Below are 25,336 nucleotides of genomic sequence, written 5' to 3'. Positions count from 1 at the left end.
ATAATAGGAGTAAATTAGAAAGTTGCTTAAAATTGAAGTTTTCAAACCTGTCCTCAGACCTCCCCAACAGGCCAGGTATTCAGGATTACCATTGGATGAAAGCAGGTAAAATAACCATGGTTACTAATCAGCTGATTATTTCACCTGTGCTCCAGTTCAGTAATCCTCAAAATGTGACCTGTTAGGGAGGCACAAGAACAGGTTTAAAAAAACAGTGCTCTATCTGAATCATAAAAGAAAAAATTTGGGTCCAGTATCCCTTTAACATTTCATGATAGACAAACATGAATTATTTTGCTAGAGGTAAACAGTACAAAGAATGCCCAGTTGCCTTTTATTTCTGTTCTGTGTTTTGTTTTTTTTAATAGTTTATAGATTGATTCCCTGAGCTTTATGATTCATCTGTAAATATGTTTGTGACTATTCAATACTAACGTACGCATAACTCTTAGACAGTGCAAGTTCTGTGATGCAAAAGGTTAAAGGAAACATCTGGACATTTGATCTTTCTACAAAAACAGAACAAAGAATATATAAATAAAGATGCAGAACCCAACAACGCAAAGTATTTGCCAGAAGTGCTGAGGTTTTGATGGCTCCAGTTCGTAAAACTTCACAATGTCGGCTAAGAAAAACTTCTTTGGGTTATAACCAAGGTCCTTCCTGGCCTTGTCTATTCGGAATGTGTACATCACACCTGCGTTCATCACCTGCAAAAGCGGTCACCACATATGTCACATAAGTCACTGTACATGACATTGTATCATTTTGTATCTTTTAAACATTGACAATATTCACATTGAAAAAGGAAGGGAGCAACAACAAACACATACAAAGTGGTGAAATATGTAATTTTACCCCCCATCAAGATGTGTGTAGGTAAAGTTGTATTTGTAAAACTGTACAAAACCCCTCTTGAAAATTAAAGAGATTGGGTTTGTTTGGTGACTTAGTAATTTTTTTTTATTGCAAATTGTAAAGTGAAGTCAGCTGGTTTAAAACAGATCTCTGCAGCCCTTGGTTTTTTTCACTGCAGCTAGGGATTCTGGGTAAGGATAATTAAACAGACAAAAAAAAAAATTGTGAGAAAGCAGGAATGTAAGTTTTGGAGCCGGACCATTTTTGGTTCAGAACCTGGGTAGCCAGAACCTGGGTAGCGCTTGCTGATTATTGACTACATTTAGCCACCAATCAGTAAGCGCTACTACCCAGGTTCTGAACCAAAAATCGTCCGGCTCCTAATTTTACATTCCTGCTTTTCAAATAAATAAACTCTGGGCTGGATTATAGTTGGATCACAATCTATAACAGCAGGGTGCACCTTCTTTTACAACTTGGTATTATAAGCAGATGTTATACAGAGAATCTTGATGGGGCTGACATTTTTTAGCGTGCCCTATACTTTTGGATAAAATCACTATTGATTTACCTCAAACAATGTTAGCACACAATAGCGCTAATAATTTTGAGCTCCACTTGTAATGAATTAATTAATTCTAAGTAAAGTCATTATATCTTTAAATTAAAAATAGTCAAGTTTGTCATCTCATGTCAAACTGATTGTCAGTTCTTTTCCTGCTGCATATATATGAGAAACCTCTGCTGTGTTATATATGCAACTGCCAAATTGTAAAATTGTGACAGTCATAAATGTAAAAAAGAAGCTTCCGTTGTGGTGAATGGACACTGTATGCCCACTGCCCAGATATACTATTAGACAATACCTCGTGCAACAAGTGACCAATCACACAAGAGCAGGGCCTGTCAATCACCTGAATAAACTGTACAGGGTGACTTATCTCGGCCACATTTAGAGGTGTCAGAGAGCATACGACACACAGCAATCTGCTTCTTACACTGCGGTAAGCAGCCATGCAAGGGCAAAGCAACATCCACTTCATAGTACATGGACCCTGATGTTTATTTAAAGGGACAGTAAACACCAGAATTTTTGTTGTTTAAAAAGGTAGATAATCCCTTTATTACCCATTCCCCAATTTTGCATAACCAACACAGTTATAATAATATACTTTTTACCTCTGTGATTACCTTATATCTAAGCCTCTGCAAACTGCCCCTTTATTTCAGTTCTTTTGACAGACTTGCATTATTAGCCAATCAGTGCTTGCTCTTAGGAGCTTCATGTGCCAGAGCTCAATGTTATCTATTTGAAACACATGAACTAACGCCCTCTATTGGTGAAAAACTGTCAAAATGCTTTCCGTTTAGAGGCAGTGTTCAAGGTCTAAGAAATTAGCATATGAACTTCCTAGATTTAGCTTTCAACTAAGAACACCAAGAGAACAAAGCAAAATTGGTAATAAAGGTAAATTGGAAAGTTGTTTAAAATTACATGCCCTATTTAAATCATTAAATATTTTTTGTGACTTTACTGTCCCTTTAAAGGGACATGGAACACAAAATTTTCATTCTTGATTCAGATAGAGCATTCAATTTTAAACAGCTTTCCAATTTATTTATACTATCAGTTTTGCTTCATTCTTTTGGTATCCTTTATTGAAGGAGCAGCAATGGACTACTGGGAGCTAGATGAACATATTGGTAAGCCAATGATAGGAGGTATATATTTGTGCAGCCACCAATCAGCAGCTCCTGAGCATACCTAGGTGTGCTTTTCAACAAAGGATACCAAGAGTACAAAGCAAATTAGAAAAGAGACGTAAATTGGTAAGTTTTTTTAAATTGTATGCTCCATCTGAATCATAATTATTGATTCAGACAGAGCATATAATTTTAACCAACTTTCCAATTTATTTCTATTTAATTTGCTTCCTTCTCTTGTTATCCTTTTTTGAAGGGTTTATCTAGTGTGAGCTCAGGAGCAGCAAAGCACCTGGATGCTAGCTGCTGATTGGTGGCTGCCTATAAATGCCTCTTGTCATTGGCTCACCCCATGTGTTTAGTTAGCAACCATTACTGCTCCTTCAACAAATTATACCAAGAGAATGAAGCAAATTTGATAATAGACGATAATAGAAATTTTGGGTATGTCCCTTTAACTTACACTTCTTGGTAATGTACACTAGAGGTCACTGTCTGACAAACGTTTCTATGACTTATTGCTTTATATTTCATGACTAGTCTCTATCACTGTAACATAAATATAGTATACAGGTAGAAAACCCTTTATCCAGACTGCTTGGTACTAGAAAAGGGGGGCAAGACCAAGTGTAAATAACAATATCTTATGTCACTTAGGCAGTATTTATATGTCATTATACAGCTCATTCATGTAACCTAAAGATAGTTTATATAATTTTTATTACAGAAAGATAGTACAGTACTGTAAACAGAAAGGTAATATTTGTTGTTTTAAATAAATATAGACTATTATTTGCATTTTCGATTGTGACGGGGGGGGGGGGGAAATAGTCATTTTTGATAATTTTATTTAAAAAAAAATTAAGTTTGGATTTCAGAATAACTTTGGATTTTGGAATTTGTACCTGTAATATAGATAGATAGACAGACAGATAGATAGACAGACAAACAGACAGACCATAGATAGTTAGACAGACAAACAGACAGCATAATTAAAAAGAGAGAAGCGCTCATCCTGGGAACGAACAATAGCATAATAGCTTGTTCTATGGCTAGTTACCACCCAAGAAGCAGCCTCTTTTTGCTCAACATGTGCCTTTCACAGAGAAGAACTTTCCTGAAGCATATCAGTCTGATCCTGACTTCACAGTACAGTCCAGCCCCGAAATACCAGGCAATCCCTCTCTGAACGAGAGAAACAGCAAAACCCCAGACGTACGTTTCGGCCTATTGTGGGGCTCGTCAGTGAGGTGCAGCCATATCCCTCTAGGCACACTGAGCAACGGGTCCACGTCTGGATTCCCGCATCACACATAGGGAGACTTCCCTAAGTGTCATAATTTGCATAATTAAAAAGAGAGAAGCGCTCAACCTGGGAATGAACAATAGCATAATAGCTTGTTCTATGGCTAGTTACCACCCAAGAAGCAGCCTCTTTTTGCTCAACATGTGCCTTTCACAGAGAAGAACTTTCCTGAAGCATATCAGTCTGATCCTGACTTCACAGTACAGTCCAGCCCCGAAATACCAGGCAATCCCTCTCTGAACGAGAGAAACAGCAAAACCCCAGACGTACGTTTCGGCCTATTGTGGGGCTCGTCAGTGAGGTGCAGCCATATCCCTCTAGGCACACTGAGCAACAGGTCCACGTCTGGATTCCCGCATCACACATAGGGAGACTTCCCTAAGTGTCATAATTTGCATAATTAAAAAGAGAGAAGCGCTCAACCTGGGAACGAACAATAGCAAATTAGCTTGTTCTATGGCTAGTTACTACCCAAGAAGCAGCCTCTTTTTGCTCAACATGTGCCTTTCACAGAGAAGAACTTTCTTGAAGCATATCAGTCTGATCCTGACTTCACAGTACAGTCAGCCCCGAAATACCAGGCAATCCCTTGGGTGGTAACTAGCCATAGAACAAGCTATTATGCTATTGTTCGTTTCCAGGTTGAGCGCTTCTCTCTTTTTATTTATGCAAATTATGACATTTTGGGAAGTCTCCCTAAGTGTGATGCGGGAATCCAGACGTGGACCCGTTGCTCAGTGTGCCTAGAGGGATATGGCTGCACCTCACTGAAGAGGCCCACAATAGGCCGAAACGTACGTCTGGGGTTTTGCTGTTTCTCTCGTTCAGAGAAGAATTGCCTGGTATTTCGGGGCTGGACTGTACTGTGAAGTCAGGATCAGACTGATATGCTTCAGGAAAGTTTTTCTCTGTGAAAGGCACATGTTGAGCAAAAAGAGGCTGCTTCTTGGGTGGTAACTAGCCATAGAACAAGCTATTATGCTATTGTTCGTTTCCAGGTTGAGTGCTTCTCTCTTTTTATTTAGACAAACAGACAGACCTATAGATAATAGAAAGATAGATAGCTGTAATATAAACAGATAGACAGACAGATAGGTAGCTGTAATATAGATAGACAGATAGATAATAGATATATAGACAGATAGATAGACAGGTAAAATATAGTTAGACAGGACTATTGATAATAGATAGATACTGTAGATAGACATATATACAGACAGACAGACATATAGACAGGCAGACAGATAGATAACTGTATAGACAAACAGAGAGATAGATAGATAGATAGATAGATAGATAGATAGACAGCTGTATAGACAGACGGATAGATAGATAGATAGATAGCTGTAATATAGATAGATATACAGAAAGACAGCTAATAGATAGACAGACCTATAGATAATAGATAGACAGACATATATACAGACAGACAGACATATAGACAGGCAGACAGATAGATAACTGTATAGACAAACAGAGAGATAGATAGATAGATAGATAGATAGATAGATAGACAGCTGTATAGACAGACGGATAGATAGATAGATAGAAAGATAGATAGATAGCTGTAATATAGATAGATATACAGAAAGACAGCTAATAGATAGACAGACCTATAGATAATAGATAGACAGACAGATAGACAGACAGACAGATGAGTAATAGTCACTAGTGACTAATTGACTTATTTATTATCTACAAACATTTACCTCGTATCTTGTAAGCATTGGATTGATTTCTAAAAATGGTTTTATTGCAAGATGCAGGAATTCCAGGATGATAGCTGCACAAATAAGTAGCACAAGAGACATAAATAATAATGATTAGTGTAGCTCAGTAGGTAACAATGTATGACATTGCTGTTGGCAGTGTGAGAGGGAATATTGTTGTTCTCATCTTTACAACATTTACAGCGGGTTACATTCAACAAAATTTTTAAGGGACATTCTAATTAAAGGAACATGAAAGCCAAAATAAAAAACTTTCATGGCTCAGATAGAGCAAATTTAAGGAACATTTAAATTTAAAGGGACAGTTAACACCTTGAGATTTTAATATAATGGTTAAAGTTCTGTGTAGTAAAACACATTTGCCATATACTTTATTTATTTTGCTCCCTTTTCATGTAATTTAGCTTTGAAAATTGTGGCTTTTCTAATTCTAGACCTGAAAAAAGCAACCTGCAGACTTATCAAGGCGAACCCTGCTACATATATTACCCTAATTGGTTTTAACAGACAACAAATGCAAAACAATGCAGTTTATACTAACAATATGACCCTAGCTAGTTTTACTGTCTGCAGATTGGCTCATCCAAATAAAGCAAGAGGTGGTGTAGTTTGGCTATTGAAATACAATTGCAGCAAATACAATGTTATTCTATAGCAACACAACAGTATGGTTTGTATTTACATGGTGCTTACTGTGCCTTTAACACATAAGAACATTTTCTTTTTTTACTTGTATGTCCCTTTAAATGATCTTTTTTATTAGATGACGTCATTTTGTAATTAGTGTCTCTTTCTACCAGTCGGGTCATCACAATCCTTTAGCAAAATCTCTAAAGGCCAGCACTCTCACATATTGACAAGCCAGCAAGCTCACAAATACACAAGCCAGCAAGCTCACAAATACACAAGCCAGCAAGCTCACATATACACAAGCCAGCAGGCTCACATATTCACAAGCCAGCAAGCTCACATACACAAAAGCCAGCAAGCTCACATATACACAAGCCAGCAAGTTCACATATACACAAGCCAGCAAGTTCACATATACACAAGCCAGCAACTCACTTATACACAAGCCAGCAGGCTCACATATTCACAAGCCAGCAGGCTCATATATACACAAGCTAGCAAGCTCACATATACACAAGCCAGCAAGTTCACATATACACAAGCCAGCAACTCACTTATACACAAGCCAGCAGGCTCACATATTCACAAGCCAGCAAGCTCATATATACACAAGCCAGCAAGCTCATATATACACAAGCCAGCAACTCACTTATACACAAGCCAGCAGGCTCACATATTCACAAGCCAGCAAGCTCATATATACACAAGCCAGCAAGCTCACATATTCACAAGCTAGCAAACTCACATAAACACAAGCCAGCAGGCTCACATATTTCACAAGCTAGCAAACTCACATATACACAAGCCAGCAAGTTCACATATACACTAGCTAGCAAGCTCACATATACACAAGCCAGCAAGCTCACATATTCACAAGCCAGCAAACTCACATATACACAAGCCAGCAAGCTCACATATACACAAGCCAGCAAGCTCACATATACACAAGCCAGCAAACTCACATATACAAAAGCCAGCAAGCTCAAATATACACAAGCCAGTAAGCTCACATATACACAAGCCAGTAGGCTCACATATACACAAGCCAGTAGGCTCACATATTCACAAGCCAGCAAACTCACATATACAAAAGCCAGCAAGCTCACATATACACTAGCTAGCAAGCTCACATATACACTAGCTAGCAAGCTCACATATACACTAGCTAGCAAGCTCACATATACACTAGCTAGCAAGCTCACATATACACTAGCTAGCAAGCTCACATATACACAAGCCAGCAAGTTCACATATACACAAGCCAGCAAGCTCACATATACACAAGCCAGCAAGTTCACATATACACAAGCCAGCTGGTTCACATATACACAAGCCAGCAGGTTCACATATACACAAGCCAGCAGGTTCACATATACACAAGCCAGCAAACTCACATATACACAAGCCAGTAAGCTCACATATACACAAACCACCAAGTTCACATCAGGGATAGGAAAAGACAAAGGCTGTGGTGGACATTTTCCAAAGTACAGACCTTAGTGAAGGACACCAAGGTAAATTTGAAATTAAAAACATTATTTTATAGTGCTTCGTGTTATTATACTGATACAGATACCACTGACCCTATAACCAGCCCTTGTCTGGCTATACCCATGAGCCAGTGTCACTACTGTGTCATTATATAGTGCTGGGTGTTATTATACTGATGCAGATACCACTGACCCTATAACCATACGCATGTGCCAGTGTCACTACTGTGTCATTATATAGTGCTGGGTGTTATTATACTGATGCAGATACCACTGACCCTATAACCAGCCCTCCTCTGGCTATACCCATGAGCCAGTGTCACTACTGTGTCATTATATAGTGCTGGGTGTTATTATACTGATGCAGATACCACTGATCCTATAACCAGCCTTCCTCTGGCTATACCCATGTGCCAGTGTCACTACTGTGTCATTATATAGTGCTGGGTGTTATTATACAGATGCAGATACCACTGGTCCTATAACCAGCCCTCATCTGGCTATACCCATGTGCCAGTGTCACTTCTGTGTCTTTGTATAGTGCTTGGTGTTATTATACTGATGCAGATACCACTGACCCTATAACCAGCCCTCCTCTGGCTATACCCATGTGCCAGTGTCACTACTGTGTCATTATATAGTGCTGGGTGTTATTATACTGATGCAGATACCACTGATCCTATAACCAGCCCTCCTCTGGCTATACCCATGTGCCAGTGTCACTACTGTGTCATTATATAGTGCTTGGTGTTATTATACTGATGCAGATACCACTGATCCTATTACCAGTCCTCCTCTGGCTATACCCATGTGCCAGTGTCACTACTGTGTCATTATATAGTGCTGGGTGTTATTATACTGATACAGATACCACTGCTTCTATAACCAGCCCTCCTCTGGCTATACCCATGTGCCAGTGTCACTACTGTGTCATTATATAGTGCTTGGTGTTATTATACTGATGCAGATACCACTGATCCTATTACCAGTCCTCCTCTGGCTATACCCATGTGCCAGTGTCACTACTGTGTCATTATATAGTGCTGGGTGTTATTATACTGATGCAGATACCACTGATCTTATAACCAGACCTTCTCTGGCTATACCCATGTGCTAGTGTCACTACTGTGTCATATAGTGCTGGGGGTTATTATACTGATGCAGATACCACTGATTCTATAACCAGCCCTCCTCTGGCTATACCCAGCTGCCAGTGTCACTACTGTGTCATTATATAATACTGGGTGTTATTATGCTGATGCAGATACCACTGATTCTATAACAAGCTCTCCTCTGGCTATACCCATGTGCCAGTGTCACTACTGTGTCATTATATAGCGCTGGGTGTTATTATACTGATGCAGATACCACTGACTCTATAACCAGCCCTTATCTGGCTATACGCATGTGCCAGTGTCACTACTGTGTCTTTGTATAGAGCTCTGTTATTATACATATGCAGATACACATCCAGTATTTCACTCAGGCTTTATTTATTCCATAACTTATCACCCAATATCGCCAGCAGTCTCTTGACAAACTACTAACTTTATTCACACTACATATTTTTTTTTTATTCCTATTATTTAATCAGAAAGAAAAGATATACTAAGGTTGTGGCGGACACTGCAAGGGCTAGTCACGGACACCAGTGTCCGTGTACGGACACCTTGCCTATCCCTGGTTCACATATACACAAGCCAGTAAGCTCAAATATACACAAGCCAGCAAGCTCACATATACAATTCCAGCAGGCTCACATATACACAATCTAGAAAGCTCACATATACACAAGCCAGCAAACTTAGATAAAACGCTAGCAAGCTCACATATACAAAAGCGAGCAAGCACACATATATACAAGCTAGAAAGCTCACATATACACAAGCATAAGCAAGATCACATATATACAAACATCAGCTCACATATACACAAGCCAGCAAACTTAGATAAACACGCTAGCAAGCTCACATATACAAAAGCGAGCGAGCTCACATATATACAAGCTAGAAAGCTCACATATACACAAGCATAAGCAAGATCACATATATACAAACATCAGCAAAATCAGATATACTCAAGCAACAAGATCACAGATACAGAAGCTAGCAAGCTCAAATAGACACAAGACAGCAAGAACACATATACACAAGCAAGCAAGCTCTCATATACATAAGCCAGCAAGCTCACATATACACAAGCCAGCAGGCTCACATATTCACAAGCCAGCAAGCTCACATACACTAGCTAGCAAGCTCACATATACACAAGCCAGCAAGTTCACATATACACAAGCCAGCAACTCACTTATACACAAGCCAGCAGGCTCACATATTCACAAGCCAGCAAGCTCATATATACACAAGCCAACAAGCTCACATATTCACAAGCTAGCAAACTCACATAAACACAAGCCAGCAGGCTCACATATTTCACAAGCTAGCAAACTCACATATACACAAGCCAGCAAGCTCACATATACACAAGCCAGCAAGTTCACATATACACAAGCCAGCAAGTTCACATATACACAAGCCAGCAAACTCACATATACACAAGCCAGTAAGCTCACATATACACAAACCAGCAAGTTCACATATACACAAGCCAGTAAGCTCAAATATACACAAGCCAGCAAGCTCACATATACAATTCCAGCAGGCTCACATATACACAAGCTAGAAAGCTCACATATACACAAGCCAGCAAACTTAGATAAACACGCTAGCAAGCTCACATATACAAAAGCGAGCGAGCTCACATATATACAAGCTAGAAAGCTCACATATACACAAGCATAAGCAACATCACATATACACAAACATCAGCTCACATATACACAAGCCAGCAAACTTAGATAAACACGCTAGCAAGCTCACATATACAAAAGCGAGTGAGCGAGCTCACATATATACAAGCTAGAAAGCTCACATATACACAAGCATAAGCAAGATCACATATATACAAACATCAGCAAAATCACATATACTCAAGCAACAAGACCACAGATACAGAAGCTAGCAAGCTCAAATAGACACAAGACAGCAACAACAGAACACATATACACAAGCAAGCAAGCTCTCATATACATAAGCCAGCAAGCTCACATATACACAAGCCAGCAGGCTCACATATTCACAAGCCAGCAAGCTCACATACACAAAAGCCAGCAAGCTCACATATACACTAGCTAGCAAGCTCACATATACACAAGCCAGCAGGCTCACATATTCACAAGCCAGCAAGCTCACATACACAAAAGCCAGCAAGCTCACATATACAAAAGCCAGCAACTCACATATACACAAGCCAGCAGGCTCACATATTCACAAGCCAGCAAGCTCATATATACACAAGCCAGCAAGCTCACATATTCACAAGCTAGCAAACTCACATAAACACAAGCCAGCAGGCTCACATATTCACAAGCCAGCAAACTCACATATACACAAGCCAGCAAGCTCACATATACACTAGCTAGCAAGCTCACATATACACAAGCCAGCAAACTCACATATACAAAAGCCAGCAAACTCACATATACAAAAGCCAGCAAGTTTACATATACACAAGCCAACAGGCTCACATATACACAAGCCAGTAAGCTCACATATACACAAGCCAGTAGGCTCACATATTCACAAGCCAGCAAACTCACATATACAAAAGCCAGCAAGCTCACATATACACTAGCTAGCAAGCTCACATATACACAAGCCAGCAAGCTCACATATTCACAAGCCAGCAAGCTCACATATACAAAAGCCAGCAAGTTTACATATACACAAGCCAACAGGCTCACATATACACAAGCCAGTAAGCTCACATATACACAAGCCAGTAGGCTCACATATTCACAAACCAGCAAACTCACATATACAAAAGCCAGCAAGCTCACATATACACAAGCCAGCAAGTTCACATATACACAAGCCAGCAAGGTCACATATACACAAGCCAGCAAGCTCACACATACACAAGCCAGCAAGTTCACATATAAAAAAGCCAGCAAGGTCACATATACACAAGCCAGCAAGCTCACATATACACAAGCCAGCAAGTTCACATATACACAAGCCAGCAGGTTTACATTTACACAAGCCAGCAAGCTCACACATACACAAGCCAGCAAGTTCACATATAAAAAAGCCAGCAAGGTCACATATACACAAGCCAGCAAGCTCACATATACACAAGCCAGCAAGTTCACATATACACAAGCCAGCAGGTTCACATATACACAAGCCAGCAAACTCACATATACACAAGCCAGTAAGCTCACATATACACAAACCAGCAAGTTCACATATACACAAGCCAGTAAGCTCAAATATACACAAGCCAGCAAGCTCACATATACAATTCCAGCAGGCTCACATATACACAAGCTAGAAAGCTCACATATATACAAGCCAGCAAACTTAGATAAACACGCTAGCAAGCTCACATATACAAAAGCGAGCGAGCGAGCTCACATATATACAAGCTAGGAAGCTCACATATACACAAGCATAAGCAAGATCACATATACACAAACATCAGCAAAATCACATATACTCAAGCAACAAGATCAGATACAGAAGCTAGCAAGCTCAAATAGACACAAGACAGCAAGAACACATATACACAAGCAAGCAAGCTCTCATATAAATAAGTCAGCAAGCTCACATATACATAAGTCAGCATGCTCACATATACACAAGTCAGCAAGCTCATATATACACAAGTCAGCAAGCTCACATATACACAAGTCAGCAAGCTCACATATACACAAGCCAGCAAGCTCACATATACACTAGCTAGCAAGCTCATATATACACAAGTCAGCAAGCTCACATATACACAAGTCAGCAAGCTCACATATACACAAGTCAACAAGCTCACATATACACAAGCCAGCAATCTCACATATACACTAGCTAGCAAGCTCACATATACATAAATCAGCAAGCTCATATATACACAAGTCAACAAGCTCACATATACACAAGCCAGCAAGCTCATATATACACACAAGTCAGCAGGCTTATATATACAAAAGTCAGCAGGCTCATATATACACAAACCAGCAAGCTCATATATACACAAACCAGCAAGCTCATATACAGTATATATATACATACAAGCAAAAAGTTCACATATACACAAGCCAGCAAGCTCATATATACACAAGTCAGCAGGCTCATATATACACAAACCAGCAAGCTCACATATACACAAACCAGCAAGCTCACATATACACAAGCCAGCAAGCTCATATACAGTATATATATATATATATATATATATATATATACATACAAGCAACAAACTCACATATACTCAAGCTCAAATTGTGGAAACCTCTTGATATAGACATTTATATTGTTGGTTATGGTCATTTGTTCAGAACTAGGTTATGAATTATCTGTACCTGCACCATAAACCAGAGAGTAGGGGATATGAATCCATGGATCACTGTAACCGAGCTTTTCAAACTGCAAATATAATATAACAGTGTCATTGTCAGTGCTCATACAGTACATTATATAGCTGGTCAGTAATATAATATAACAGTATCATTATCAGTGCACATACAGTACATGATATAGCTGGTCAGTGATATAATATAACAGTATCATTATCAGTGCTCATACAGTACATTATATAGCAGGTCAGTAATATAATATAACATTATCATTATCAGTGCTCATACAGTACATTATATAGCTGGTTAGTAATATAATATAACAGTATCATTATCAGTGCTCATACAGTACATTATATAGCTGATCAGTAATATAATATAACAGTATCATTATTAGTGCTCATACAGTACACGGTATAGCTGGTCAGTAATATAATATAACAGTATCATTATCAGTGCTCATACAGTACACGGTATAGCTGGTCAGTAATATAATATAAAAGTATCATTATAAGTGCTCATACAGTATACTATATAGCTAGTCAGTAATATAATATAACATTATCATGATCAGTGCTCATACTGTACATTATACAGCTGGTCAGTAATATAATATAACATTATCATTATCAGTGCTCATACAGTACATTATATAGCTGGTTAGTAATATAATATAACAGTATCATTATTAGTGCTCATACAGTACACGGTATAGCTGGTCAGTAATATAATATAACAGTATCATTATCAGTGCTCATACAGTACACGGTATAGCTGGTCAGTAATATAATATAAAAGTATCATTATAAGTGCTCATACAGTATACTATATAGCTAGTCAGTAATATAATATAACATTATCATGATCAGTGCTCATACTGTACATTATACAGCTGGTCAGTAATATAATATAACATTATCATTATCAGTGCTCATACAGTACATTATATAGCAGGTCAGTAATATAATATAACAGTATCATTATCAGTGCTCATACAGTACATTATATAGCTGGTCAGTAATATAATATAACAGTATCATTATCAGTGCTCATACAGTACATGATATAGCTGGTCAGTAATATAATATAACCATATCATTATCAGTGCTCATACAGTACATTATATAGCTGGTCAGTAATATAATATAACAGTATCATTATCAGTGCTCATACAGTACATTATACAGCTGGTCAGTATTATAATATAACAGTATCATTATCAGTGCTCATACAGTAGATTATATAGCTGGTCAGTAATATAATATAACAGTGTCATTATCAGTGCTCATACAGTAGATTATATAGCTGGTCAGTTATATAATATAACAGTATCATTATCAGTGCTCATACAGTACATGATATAGCTGGTCAGTAATATAATATAACCATATCATTATCAGTGCTCATACAGTACATGATATAGCTGGTCAGTAATATAATATAACAGTATCATTATCAGTGCTCATACAGTACATGATATAGCTGGTCAGTAATATAATATAACATTATCATTATCAGTGCTCATACAGTACATTATATAGCAGGTCAGTAATATAATATAACAGTATCATTATCAGTGCTCATACAGTACATTATATAGCTGGTCAGTAATATAATATAACAGTATCATTATCAGTGCTCATACAGTACATGATATAGCTGGTCAGTAATATAATATAACCATATCATTATCAGTGCTCATACAGTACATTATATAGCTGGTCAGTAATATAATATAACCATATCATTATCAGTGCTCATACAGTACATTATATAGCTGGTCAGTAATATAATATAACAGTGTCATTATCAGTGCTCATACAGTACATTATATAGCTGGTCAGTAATATAATATAACAGTGTCATTATCAGTGCTCATACAGTACATTATATAGCAGGTCAGTAATATAACATTATCATTATCAGTGCTCACACAGTACATTATATAGCTGGTCAGTAATATAATATAACAGTATCATTATCAGTGCTCATGCAGTACATGATATAGCTGGTCAGTAATATAATATAACAGTATCATTATCAGTGCTCATACAGTACATTATATAGCTGGTCAGTAATATAATATAACAGTATCATTATCAGTGCTCATACAGTACATTATATAGCTGGTCAGTAATATAACAGTATCATTATCAGTGCTCATACAGTACATTATATAGCTGGTCAGTAATATAACAGTATCATTATCAGTGCTCATACAGTACATTATATAGCTGGTCAGTAATATAACAGTATCATTATCAGTGCTCATACAGTACATTATATAGCTGGTCAGTAATATAATATAACAGTATCATTATCAGTGCTCATACAGTACATTATACAGCTGGTCAGTAATATAATATAACAGTATCATTATCAGTGCTCATACAGTACATTATATAGCTGGTCAGTAATATAATATAACATTATCATTATCAGTGCTCATACAGTACATTATATAGCTGGTCAGTAATATAATATAACAGTATCATTATCAGTGCTCATACAGTACATTATATAGCTGATCAGTAATATAATATAACAGTATCATTATTAGTGCTCATACAGTACACGGTATAGCTGGTCAGTAATATAATATAACAGTATCATTATCAGTGCTCATACAGTACACGGTATAGCTGGTCAGTAATATAATATAAAAGTATCATTATCAGTGCTCATACAGTACATTATATAGCTGGTCAGTAATATAATATAACAGTATCATTATCAGTGCTCATACAGTACATGATATAGCTGGTCAGTAATATAATATAACAGTACATTATATAGCAGGTCAGTAATATAATATAACAGTATCATTATCAGTGCTCATACAGTACACTATATAGCTAGTCAGTAATATAATATAACATTATCATGATCAGTGCTCATACTGTACATTATACAGCTGGTCAGTAATATAATATAACATCATTATCAGTGCTCATACAGTACATTATATAGCTGGTCAGTAATATAATATAACATTATCATTATCAGTGCTCATACAGTACATTATATAGCAGGTCAGTAATATAATATAACAGTATCATTATCAGTGCTCATACAGTACATTATATAGCAGGTCAGTAATATAATATAACAGTATCATTATCAGTGCTCATACAGTACATTATATAGCTGGTCAGTAATATAATATAACAGTATCATTATCAGTGCTCATACAGTACATTATATAGCTGGTCAGTAATATAATATAACAGTATCATTATCAGTGCTCATACAGTACATGATATAGCTGGTCAGTAATATAATATAACCATATCATTATCAGTGCTCATACAGTACATTATATAGCTGGTCAGTAATATAATATAACAGTATCATTATCAGTGCTCATACAGTACATTATACAGCTGGTCAGTATTATAATATAACAGTATCATTATCAGTGCTCATACAGTAGATTATATAGCTGGTCAGTAATATAATATAACAGTGTCATTATCAGTGCTCATACAGTAGATTATATAGCTGGTCAGTAATATAATATAACAGTATCATTATCAGTGCTCATACAGTACATGATATAGCTGGTCAGTAATATAATATAACCATATCATTATCAGTGCTCATACAGTACATGATATAGATGGTCAGTAATATAATATAACAGTATCATTATCAGTGCTCATACAGTACATGATATAGCTGGTCAGTAATATAATATAACATTATCATTATCAGTGCTCATACAGTACATTATATAGCAGGTCAGTAATATAATATAACAGTATCATTATCAGTGCTCATACAGTACATTATATAGCTGGTCAGTAATATAATATAACAGTATCATTATCAGTGCTCATACAGTACATGATATAGCTGGTCAGTAATATAATATAACCATATCATGATCAGTGCTCATACAGTACATGATATAGCAGGTCAGTAATATAATATAACAGTATCATTATCAGTGCTCATACAGTACATTATATAGCAGGTCAGTAATATAATATAACAGTATCATTATCAGTGCTCATACAGTACATTATATAGCAGGTCAGTAATATAATATAACAGTATCATTATCAGTGCTCATACAGTACATTATATAGCTGGTCAGAAATATAATATAACCATATCATTATCAGTGCTCATACAGTACATTATATAGCTGGTCAGTAATATAATATAACCATATCATTATCAGTGCTCATACAGTACATTATATAGCTGGTCAGTAATATAATATAACAGTATCATTATCAGTGCTCATACAGTACATGATATAGCTGGTCAGTAATATAATATAACAGTATCATTATCAGTGCTCATACAGTACATTATATAGCTGGTCAGTAATATAATATAACAGTATCATTATCAGTGCTCATACAGTACATTATATAGCAGGTCAGTAATATAATATAACAGTACATTATATAGCTGGTCAGTAATATAATATAACAGTGTCATTATCAGTTCTCATACAGTACATTATATAGCAGGTCAGTAATATAACATTATCATTATCAGTGCTCACACAGTACATTATATAGCTGGTCAGTAATATAATATAACAGTATCATTATCAGTGCTCATACAGTACATGATATAGCTGGTCAGTAATATAATATAACAGTATCATTATCAGTGCTCATACAGTACATGATATAGCTGGTCAGTAATATAATATAACAGTATCATTATCAGTGCTCATACAGTACATGATATAGCTGGTCAGTAATATAATATAACAGTATCATTATCAGTGCTCATACAGTACATTATATAGCTGGTCAGTAATATAATATAACAGTATCATTATCAGTGCTCATACAGTACATTATATAGCCGGTCAGTAATATAATATAACAGTATCTTTATCAGTGCTCATACAGTACATGATATAGCTGGTCAGTAATATAATATAACAGTATCATTATCAGTGCTCATACAGTACATTATATAGCTGGTCAGTAATATAATATAACAGTATCATTATCAGTGCTCATACAGTACATGATATAGCTGGTCAGTAATATAATATAACATTATCATTATCAGTGCTCATACAGTACATTATATAGTAGGTCAGTAATATAATATAACATTATCATTATCAGTGCTCATACAGTACATTATATAGTAGGTCAGTAATATAATATAACAGTGTCATTATCAGTGCTCATACAGTACATTATATAGCTGGTCAGTAATATAATATAACAGTGTCATTATCAGTGCTCATACAGTACATTATATAGCAGGTCAGTAATATAACATTATCATTATCAGTGCTCACACAGTACATTATATAGCTGGTCAGTAATATAATATAACAGTATCATTATCAGTGCTCATACAGTACATTATATAGCTGGTCAGTAATATAATATAACAGTATCATTATCAGTGCTCATACAGTACATTATATAGCTGGTCAGTAATATAACAGTATCATTATCAGTGCTCATACAGTACATTATATAGCTGGTCAGTAATATAATATAACAGTATCATTATCAGTGCTCATACAGTACATTATACAGCTGGTCAGTAATATAATATAACAGTATCATTATCAGTGCTCATACAGTACATTATACAGCAGGTCAGTAATATAATATAACAGTATCATTATCAGTGCTCATACAGTACATTATATAGCTGGTCAGTAATATAATATTACAGTATCATTATCAGTGCTCATACAGTACATTATATAGCAGGTCAGTAATATAATATAACAGTATCATTATCAGTGCTCATACAGTACATTATATAGCAGGTCAGTAATATAATATAACAGTATCATTATCAGTGCTCATACAGTACATGATATAGCTGGTCAGTAATATAATATAACAGTACATTATATAGCAGGTCAGTAATATAATATAACAGTATCATTATCAGTGCTCATACAGTACATTATATAGCAGGTCAGTAATATAATAAAACAGTATAATTATCAGTGCTCATACAGTACATTATATAGCTGGTCAGTAATATAATATAATAGTACATTATATAGCTGGTCAGTAATATAATATAACAGTACATTATATAGCTGGTCAGTAATATAATATAACAGTACATTATATAGCTGGTCAGTAATATAATATAACAGTATCATTATCAGTGACCAGCGGAGGGGGCTAGATGATTTGCTGCAGATACAAATGTGTACTTACCAATGGGTGGAACCACTCAAACACATTGACATTTTCCCCATCATGTATGTAATATGCTTGTCCACTCTGAAACACAGTAGAAATACTCAAATTACATTTCTAATTGAAAATTACTTAGAGAATAGATCACCATTTTAATTTAAAGGACCACTAAAGTCAAAATTATTTAACCCCTTAATGACCACAACACTTTTCCATTTTCTGTCCGTTTAGGACCAAGGCTATTTTTACATTTTTGAGGTGTTTGTGTTTAGCTGTAATTTTCCTCTTACTCATTTACTGCACCCACACATATTATATACAGTTTTTCTCGCCATTAAATGGACTTTCTAAAGAAACCATTATTTTCATCATATCTTATAATTTACTATAAAAATTTTTATAAAATATGAGGAAAAAATGGAAAAAAACACACTTTTTCTAACTTTGACCCCCAAAATCTGTTACACATCTACAACCACCAAAAAACACCCATGCTAAATAGTTTCTAAATTTTGTCCTGATTTTAGAAATACCCAATGTTTACATGTTCTTTGCTTTTTTTGTAAACTATAGGGCCATAAATAGTGTTTGCTATTTCCAAACCATTTCTTTTCAAAATTAGCGACAGTTACATTAGAACACTGATATCTTTCAGGAATCTCTGAATAGCCATTGACATGCATATATTTTTTTTTAGTAGACAACCCAAAGTATTGATCTAGGCCAGTGACGTGCAGTGAGGTCAGAGGCAGGTGAGGCACTGGCTAGGATTTGCCTTCATTCTTTAGATATCCTTTGTTGAAAAAATAGCAATGTACATGGGTGAGCCAATCACATGAGGTATCTATTGTGCAGCCACCTATCAGCAGCTACTGAGCATATTTAGATATGATTTTCAACAAAGGATATCAAGAGAATGAAGGAAATTAGATATTAGATGTAAATTGGACAGAAGGGGTGGGAGAGACAGGGAGAGAGACATAGATAGAGAGACAGAGGGGGGGGGGGGAGAGACAAAGAGACAGAGGGGAGAGAGAGAGACAAAGAGAGACAGAGGGTAGAGAGACAGACAAAGAGACCATGGGGGAGAATGAGACACATAAGGATAGAGACAGAGGGGGTGGGAGAGACAGGGAGAGAGAGATGGAGAGAGAGAGAGACAGAAAAAGAGAGAGAGAGACACAGAGGGGGAGAGAGAAAGAGAGACACAGAGGAGAGAGAGACAGAGGGGGAGGGAGAGAGACAGAGGGGGAGGGAGAGAGAGACAGAGGAGAGAGAGAGACAGAGGAGAGAGAGAGACAGAGGAGAGAGTCAGAGGAGAGAGAGAGAGGCAGAGGGGAGAGAGAGAGAGACAGGGGGGAGAGAGAGAGACAGAGGGGGGAGAGAGAGAGACAGAGGAGAGAGAGAGAGACAGAGGGGAGAGAGAGAGACAGAGGGGAGAGAGAGACAGAGGGGGAGAGAGATAGGCAGAGAGGAGAGAGAGGGGGAGAGAGAGAGAGGGGGATGGATAGGGACAGAGAGACAGAGGGGAGAGAGATAGACAGGGGGGAGAGATAGAGAGAGAGAAAGACAGAGGGGGAGAGATAGAGAGACGGGGGGGAGAGAGAGAGAGAGAGAGAGGGGAGAGAGAGACAGAGGGGAGAGAGGGGGAGAGGGAGAAAGAGAGAGACAGAGGGGAGAGAGAGAGACAGGGGGGAGAGATAGAGAGAGAGAGAGAAAGACAGAGGGGGAGAGATAGAGAGACGGGGGGAGAGAGAGAGAGAGAGACGGGGGGGGAGAGAGAGAGAGAGACAGGGGGGAGAGAGAGAGAGAGAGGGGGAGAGAGAGAGGGGAGAGAGAGAGAGAGACAGAGGGGAGAGAGAGAGACAGAGGGGAGAAAGAGAGAGAGAAGAGAGAGACAGAGGGGAGAGAGAGAAAAAGAGACACAGAGGGGAGAGAGAGAGAAAGAGGGGGAGGGAGAAAGGGAGAGGAGGAGGGGGAGGGAGAAAGGGAGAGACAGGGGAGGGAGAAAGAGAGAGACAGAGGGGAGAGAAAGAGAGACAGAGGAGAGAGAGAGAGGGGAGAGAGAGAGAGACAGATGGGAGAAAGACAGAGGGGATGGAGAAAGGGAGAGACAGAAGGGAGAGAGACAGAGGGGAGAGAGAGAGAGAGAGAGACAGATGGGGGAGAGAGATGGGGGCTGCTCATTAAAATATATTTCTTATTTTAATATATTTATTAATAGTAAAAGTTACACTACTGAGTCAGTAGTGTAACTTTTACTATTAATAAATATATTAAAATAAGAAATATATTTTAATGAGCAGCCATTTTGTGATTTTGTGCTTATTTGCTTAATAAATGTAACTTACAACACTGACCAGGTCATACACAAAATACATTTATTAAGCAAATAAGCACAAAATCACAAAATGGCTGCTCATTAAAATATATTTCTTATTTTAATATATTTATTAATAGTAAAAGTTACACTACTGACTCAGTAGTGTAACTTTTACTATTAATAAATATATTAAAATAAGAAATATATTTTAATGAGCAGCCATTTTGTGATTTTGTGCTTATTTGCTTAATAAATGTAACTTACAACACTGACCAGGTCATACACAAAATACATTTATTAAGCAAATAAGCACAGCACTAAATCACAAGATGGCTGCTCATTAAAATATATTTATTAAGCTGCCAAAGTTGGGAAGTGAAACAACATAGATAGCATAGCCAGCAACTTGAAAGTTTTGCTTAATAAATGTATTTTGTGTATGACCTGGTCAGTGTTGTAAGTCCTTACAACACTGACCGGGTCATACACAAAATACATTTACTAATTAAGCAAATAAGAGGATCAGACTGCGTCACAACACAAGTGTTCCTAGTTGAAAACACACACAGGCACTTCAAATTTAAGCAGAGGGGGGGCAGGCACCCACCACTACCCGGTCCAGTATATTTTTAACTTACAGTACTCTGTACAACTTACAAGTTATACAACGTTAACCCCAAGCCTCACAATAAAAAATATACATAATTACAGGCTGTACTGCTGATCATCACACTATCACACACGGCATGGCTGTCATTCTTGATGACTTACTTGTGTGAGTGTGACAGTGTGACCCGGACTGTGTGCACTTCGGCTCCTTCCTTCAGGTGAGTGCGGTGACAGGCTGAGCTGAGCCGACAGGTCCTCACGGTCAGGCAGGGGCAGCAGCTGCGATATGCGGTGTCTGTGCGAGTCTCACTCAGACTCTGTAGAGATCGGACAGCCTCCTCCTCCACTAGTCGCTACTTGGCTCAGAGGTGTCAAGCAGGAATAAGTGGCACTGTGACTGGCTGTTGTTCCCGCCGCGCTGCTCTTTCCTTGCGCATGCGCAGAAACTCAGTCTCAGTGCACTACTTGTAAGGCTAAGCAGGGCCAGGGAGGGAGTCAATCAACACCGGTGTTGATTGGATGAGCCGGTCTCCCAGGGAACAGTCGAGGCCTCATGAGAGATGCCTCATATAGTAATTTTCTCTGCCGCGCTGCTCCTGCAAATCACCACCGGGTGATGCTGCAGAGCAGCTAGATATAAAAACACACTACAAATATTGCGTAATAGAGAAACACCAGAACCCAGTGCCTCTCTATTGCGCAATATTAGTTTGACATGTCAAAAAAAAAAAATTTTACTTTTTTTTTTTTTTTTTAATAAAACTCTCTATTTGTTTTTATTTTGGCCCAAATGGCAGGTGCGGCACTGCCTCACCTGCCTCCAATGAGTGCACGTCACTGATCTAGGCCCATTTTGGTATATTTCATGCCACCATTTCACCGCCAAATGCAATCAAATACAAAAAATCGTTCACTTTTCACAAATTTTTTCACAAACTTTTGGTTTCTAACTTAAATTATTTACAAACAGCTTGTGCAATTATGGCATAAATGGTTGTAAATTCTTCTCTGGGATCCCCTTTGTTCAGAAATAGCAGACATATATGACTTTGGCGTTGCTTTTTGGTAATTAGAAGGCCGCTAAATGCCACTGCGCACCACACGTGTATTATGCCCAGCAGTGAAGGGGTTAATTAGGGAGCATGTAGGGAGCTTTTTGGGGTAGTTTTAGCTTTAGTGTAGTGTAGTAGACAACCCCAAGTATTGATCTAGGCCAATTTTGGTATATTTCATGCCACCATTTCATCGCCAAATGCGATCAAATAAAAAAAAAACGTAAATTTTTTCTCAATTTTAGGTTTCTCACTGAAATTATTTACAAACAGCTTGTGCAATTATGGCACAAATGGTTGTAAATGCTTCTCTAGTATCCCCTTTGTTCAGAAATAGCAGACATATATGGCTTTGGCATTGCTTTTTGGTAATTAGAAGGCCTCTAAATGCCGCTGCGCATCACACGTGTATTATGGCTAGCAGTGAAGGGGTTAATTATGTAGCTTGTAGGGAGCTTGCAGGGTTAATTTTAGCTTTAGTGTAGAGCTCAGCCTCCCACCTGAAACATCAGACCCCCTGATCCCTCCCAAACAGCTCTCTTCCCTCCCCCACCCCACAATTGTCCCCGCCATCTTAAGTACTGGCAGAAACTCTGCCAGTACTAAAATAAAAGGTATTTGGCCCTTTTTTAAAAAAAAAAAAAAAAAAAAAAGCATATTTACATATGCTGATGTGTAGGATCCCCCCTTAGACCCCAACCTCACTGATCCCCCACCAAACAGCTCTCTAACCCTTCCCCTCTGCCTTAATGGGCGCCATCTTGGGTACTGGCAGCTGTCTGCCAGTACCCAGTTTTGTAAAAAAATGTGCCTTTTGTTTTAAAAAATGCCCTTTTCTGTAGTGTAGCTCCCCCCCCCCCCACACCAAGACCAACCCCCAACCCCTTCCAGGTCCCTTAGATTACATTTTTAATATTTAGATTTTTTTTTTTTTTTTAGCTTTTAACTTTTTTTTTTTCTGTAGTGTAGCGGTTGCCAACCGCTCCCGCCCCGTGCATGCGCCCGCCACCCCCCGTGCACGCGCGCGCTCCTGTGTGCGCCCCCGTAGATCCCGCCCCCGATCCCGCCCCCCTCCACTTCACACAGAGCACCGATGGCCGCCCACCCGCCTCCCACGTAAGCTCCCACCCACCAACGATACCGGCCATCGATGTCTGGTGCAGAGATGGCCACAGAGTGGCTCTCTCTGCATCGGATGGCCAAGGGGGGTTATTGCAGGATGCCTCCATATAGAGGCATCACTGCAATAACCGGAAAGCAGCTGGAAGCAAGCAGGATCGCTTCCAGCTGCTTTCCAGACCAAGGACGTACGCCACACGTCCTCGGTCATTAACTGTATTTTTTTTGAGGACGTGTGGCGTTCGTCCTTGGTCGTTAAGGGGTTAATGATTCAGATAAGGCAATTTTAAACAACTTTCCGATTTACTTTTATCATCAAATTTGCTTTGTCCTCTTGGTATTCTTTGTTGAAAACTAAACCTAGATAGGCTCATAAACTGATTTCTAAGCCCATGAAAGCCGCCTCCTATCTCAGTGTGTTTTGACAGTTTTTCACAGCTAGACAGCTATTTCATGAGTGCTATATAGATAACATTGTGCTCATTGTGCTTATTTGAGTCAGCACTGATTGGCTAAAATGCAAGTCTGTCAAAAGAACTGAAATATAGGAGCAATTTGCAGAGGTTTAGATACAAGGTAATTACAGAGTTAAAAAGTGTATTAATATAATTGAGTTGGTTTTGCAAAACTGGGTTCTGGGTCATAAAGGGTGTCACGCAGGGGCGAAACTACAGGGGGTGCAGAGGTCGCAGGTGCGACTGGGCCCCTGAGGGTGGGGGCCCAGCTTAAAAAAATAATAATTTTTTTTTTTAATATATTTTTTATTTTATTTATAAAAAACGTTAACCTACCACTGCCTGTACTGATATCATGTGAGTGTGACATGACTACAGGGGTTAGTGTTTCTCTTTTACCAATTGGTGTTTATGTGTGTATGTGTGTATGTGACTGTGTGTGTATTTATGCATGTAGTATGTGTGTGTGTATGTTTGTGACTGTGTGTGTATTTATGC

General features: G+C 37.9%; 1 protein-coding gene across 1 annotated transcript in view; it reads right to left on the bottom strand.

The window, feature by feature from the left end:
• Window positions 1-351: 351 nt before the first annotated feature.
• SDR42E2 (short chain dehydrogenase/reductase family 42E, member 2) overlaps window positions 352-25,336 on the bottom strand; it is a 59,023-nt gene continuing 34,038 nt past the window's right edge. The window contains exons 8-11 of the mRNA XM_053694259.1: window positions 19,299-19,364; window positions 13,132-13,195; window positions 5,578-5,651; window positions 352-710 (exon numbers count right to left, since the gene is read on the bottom strand). Coding sequence (XP_053550234.1) covers window positions 510-710; window positions 5,578-5,651; window positions 13,132-13,195; window positions 19,299-19,364 — 405 coding nt within the window. The 3' untranslated portion in view covers window positions 352-509. The remainder of the gene's footprint in view (window positions 711-5,577; window positions 5,652-13,131; window positions 13,196-19,298; window positions 19,365-25,336) is intronic.

Source organism: Bombina bombina, chromosome 11 (assembly GCF_027579735.1).
Source record: "Bombina bombina isolate aBomBom1 chromosome 11, aBomBom1.pri, whole genome shotgun sequence".
NCBI lineage: Eukaryota > Metazoa > Chordata > Amphibia > Anura > Bombinatoridae > Bombina > Bombina bombina.
The sequence above is the reverse complement of the archived record's forward strand: the minus strand, read 5'-3'. Positions and strand labels throughout refer to the sequence as shown.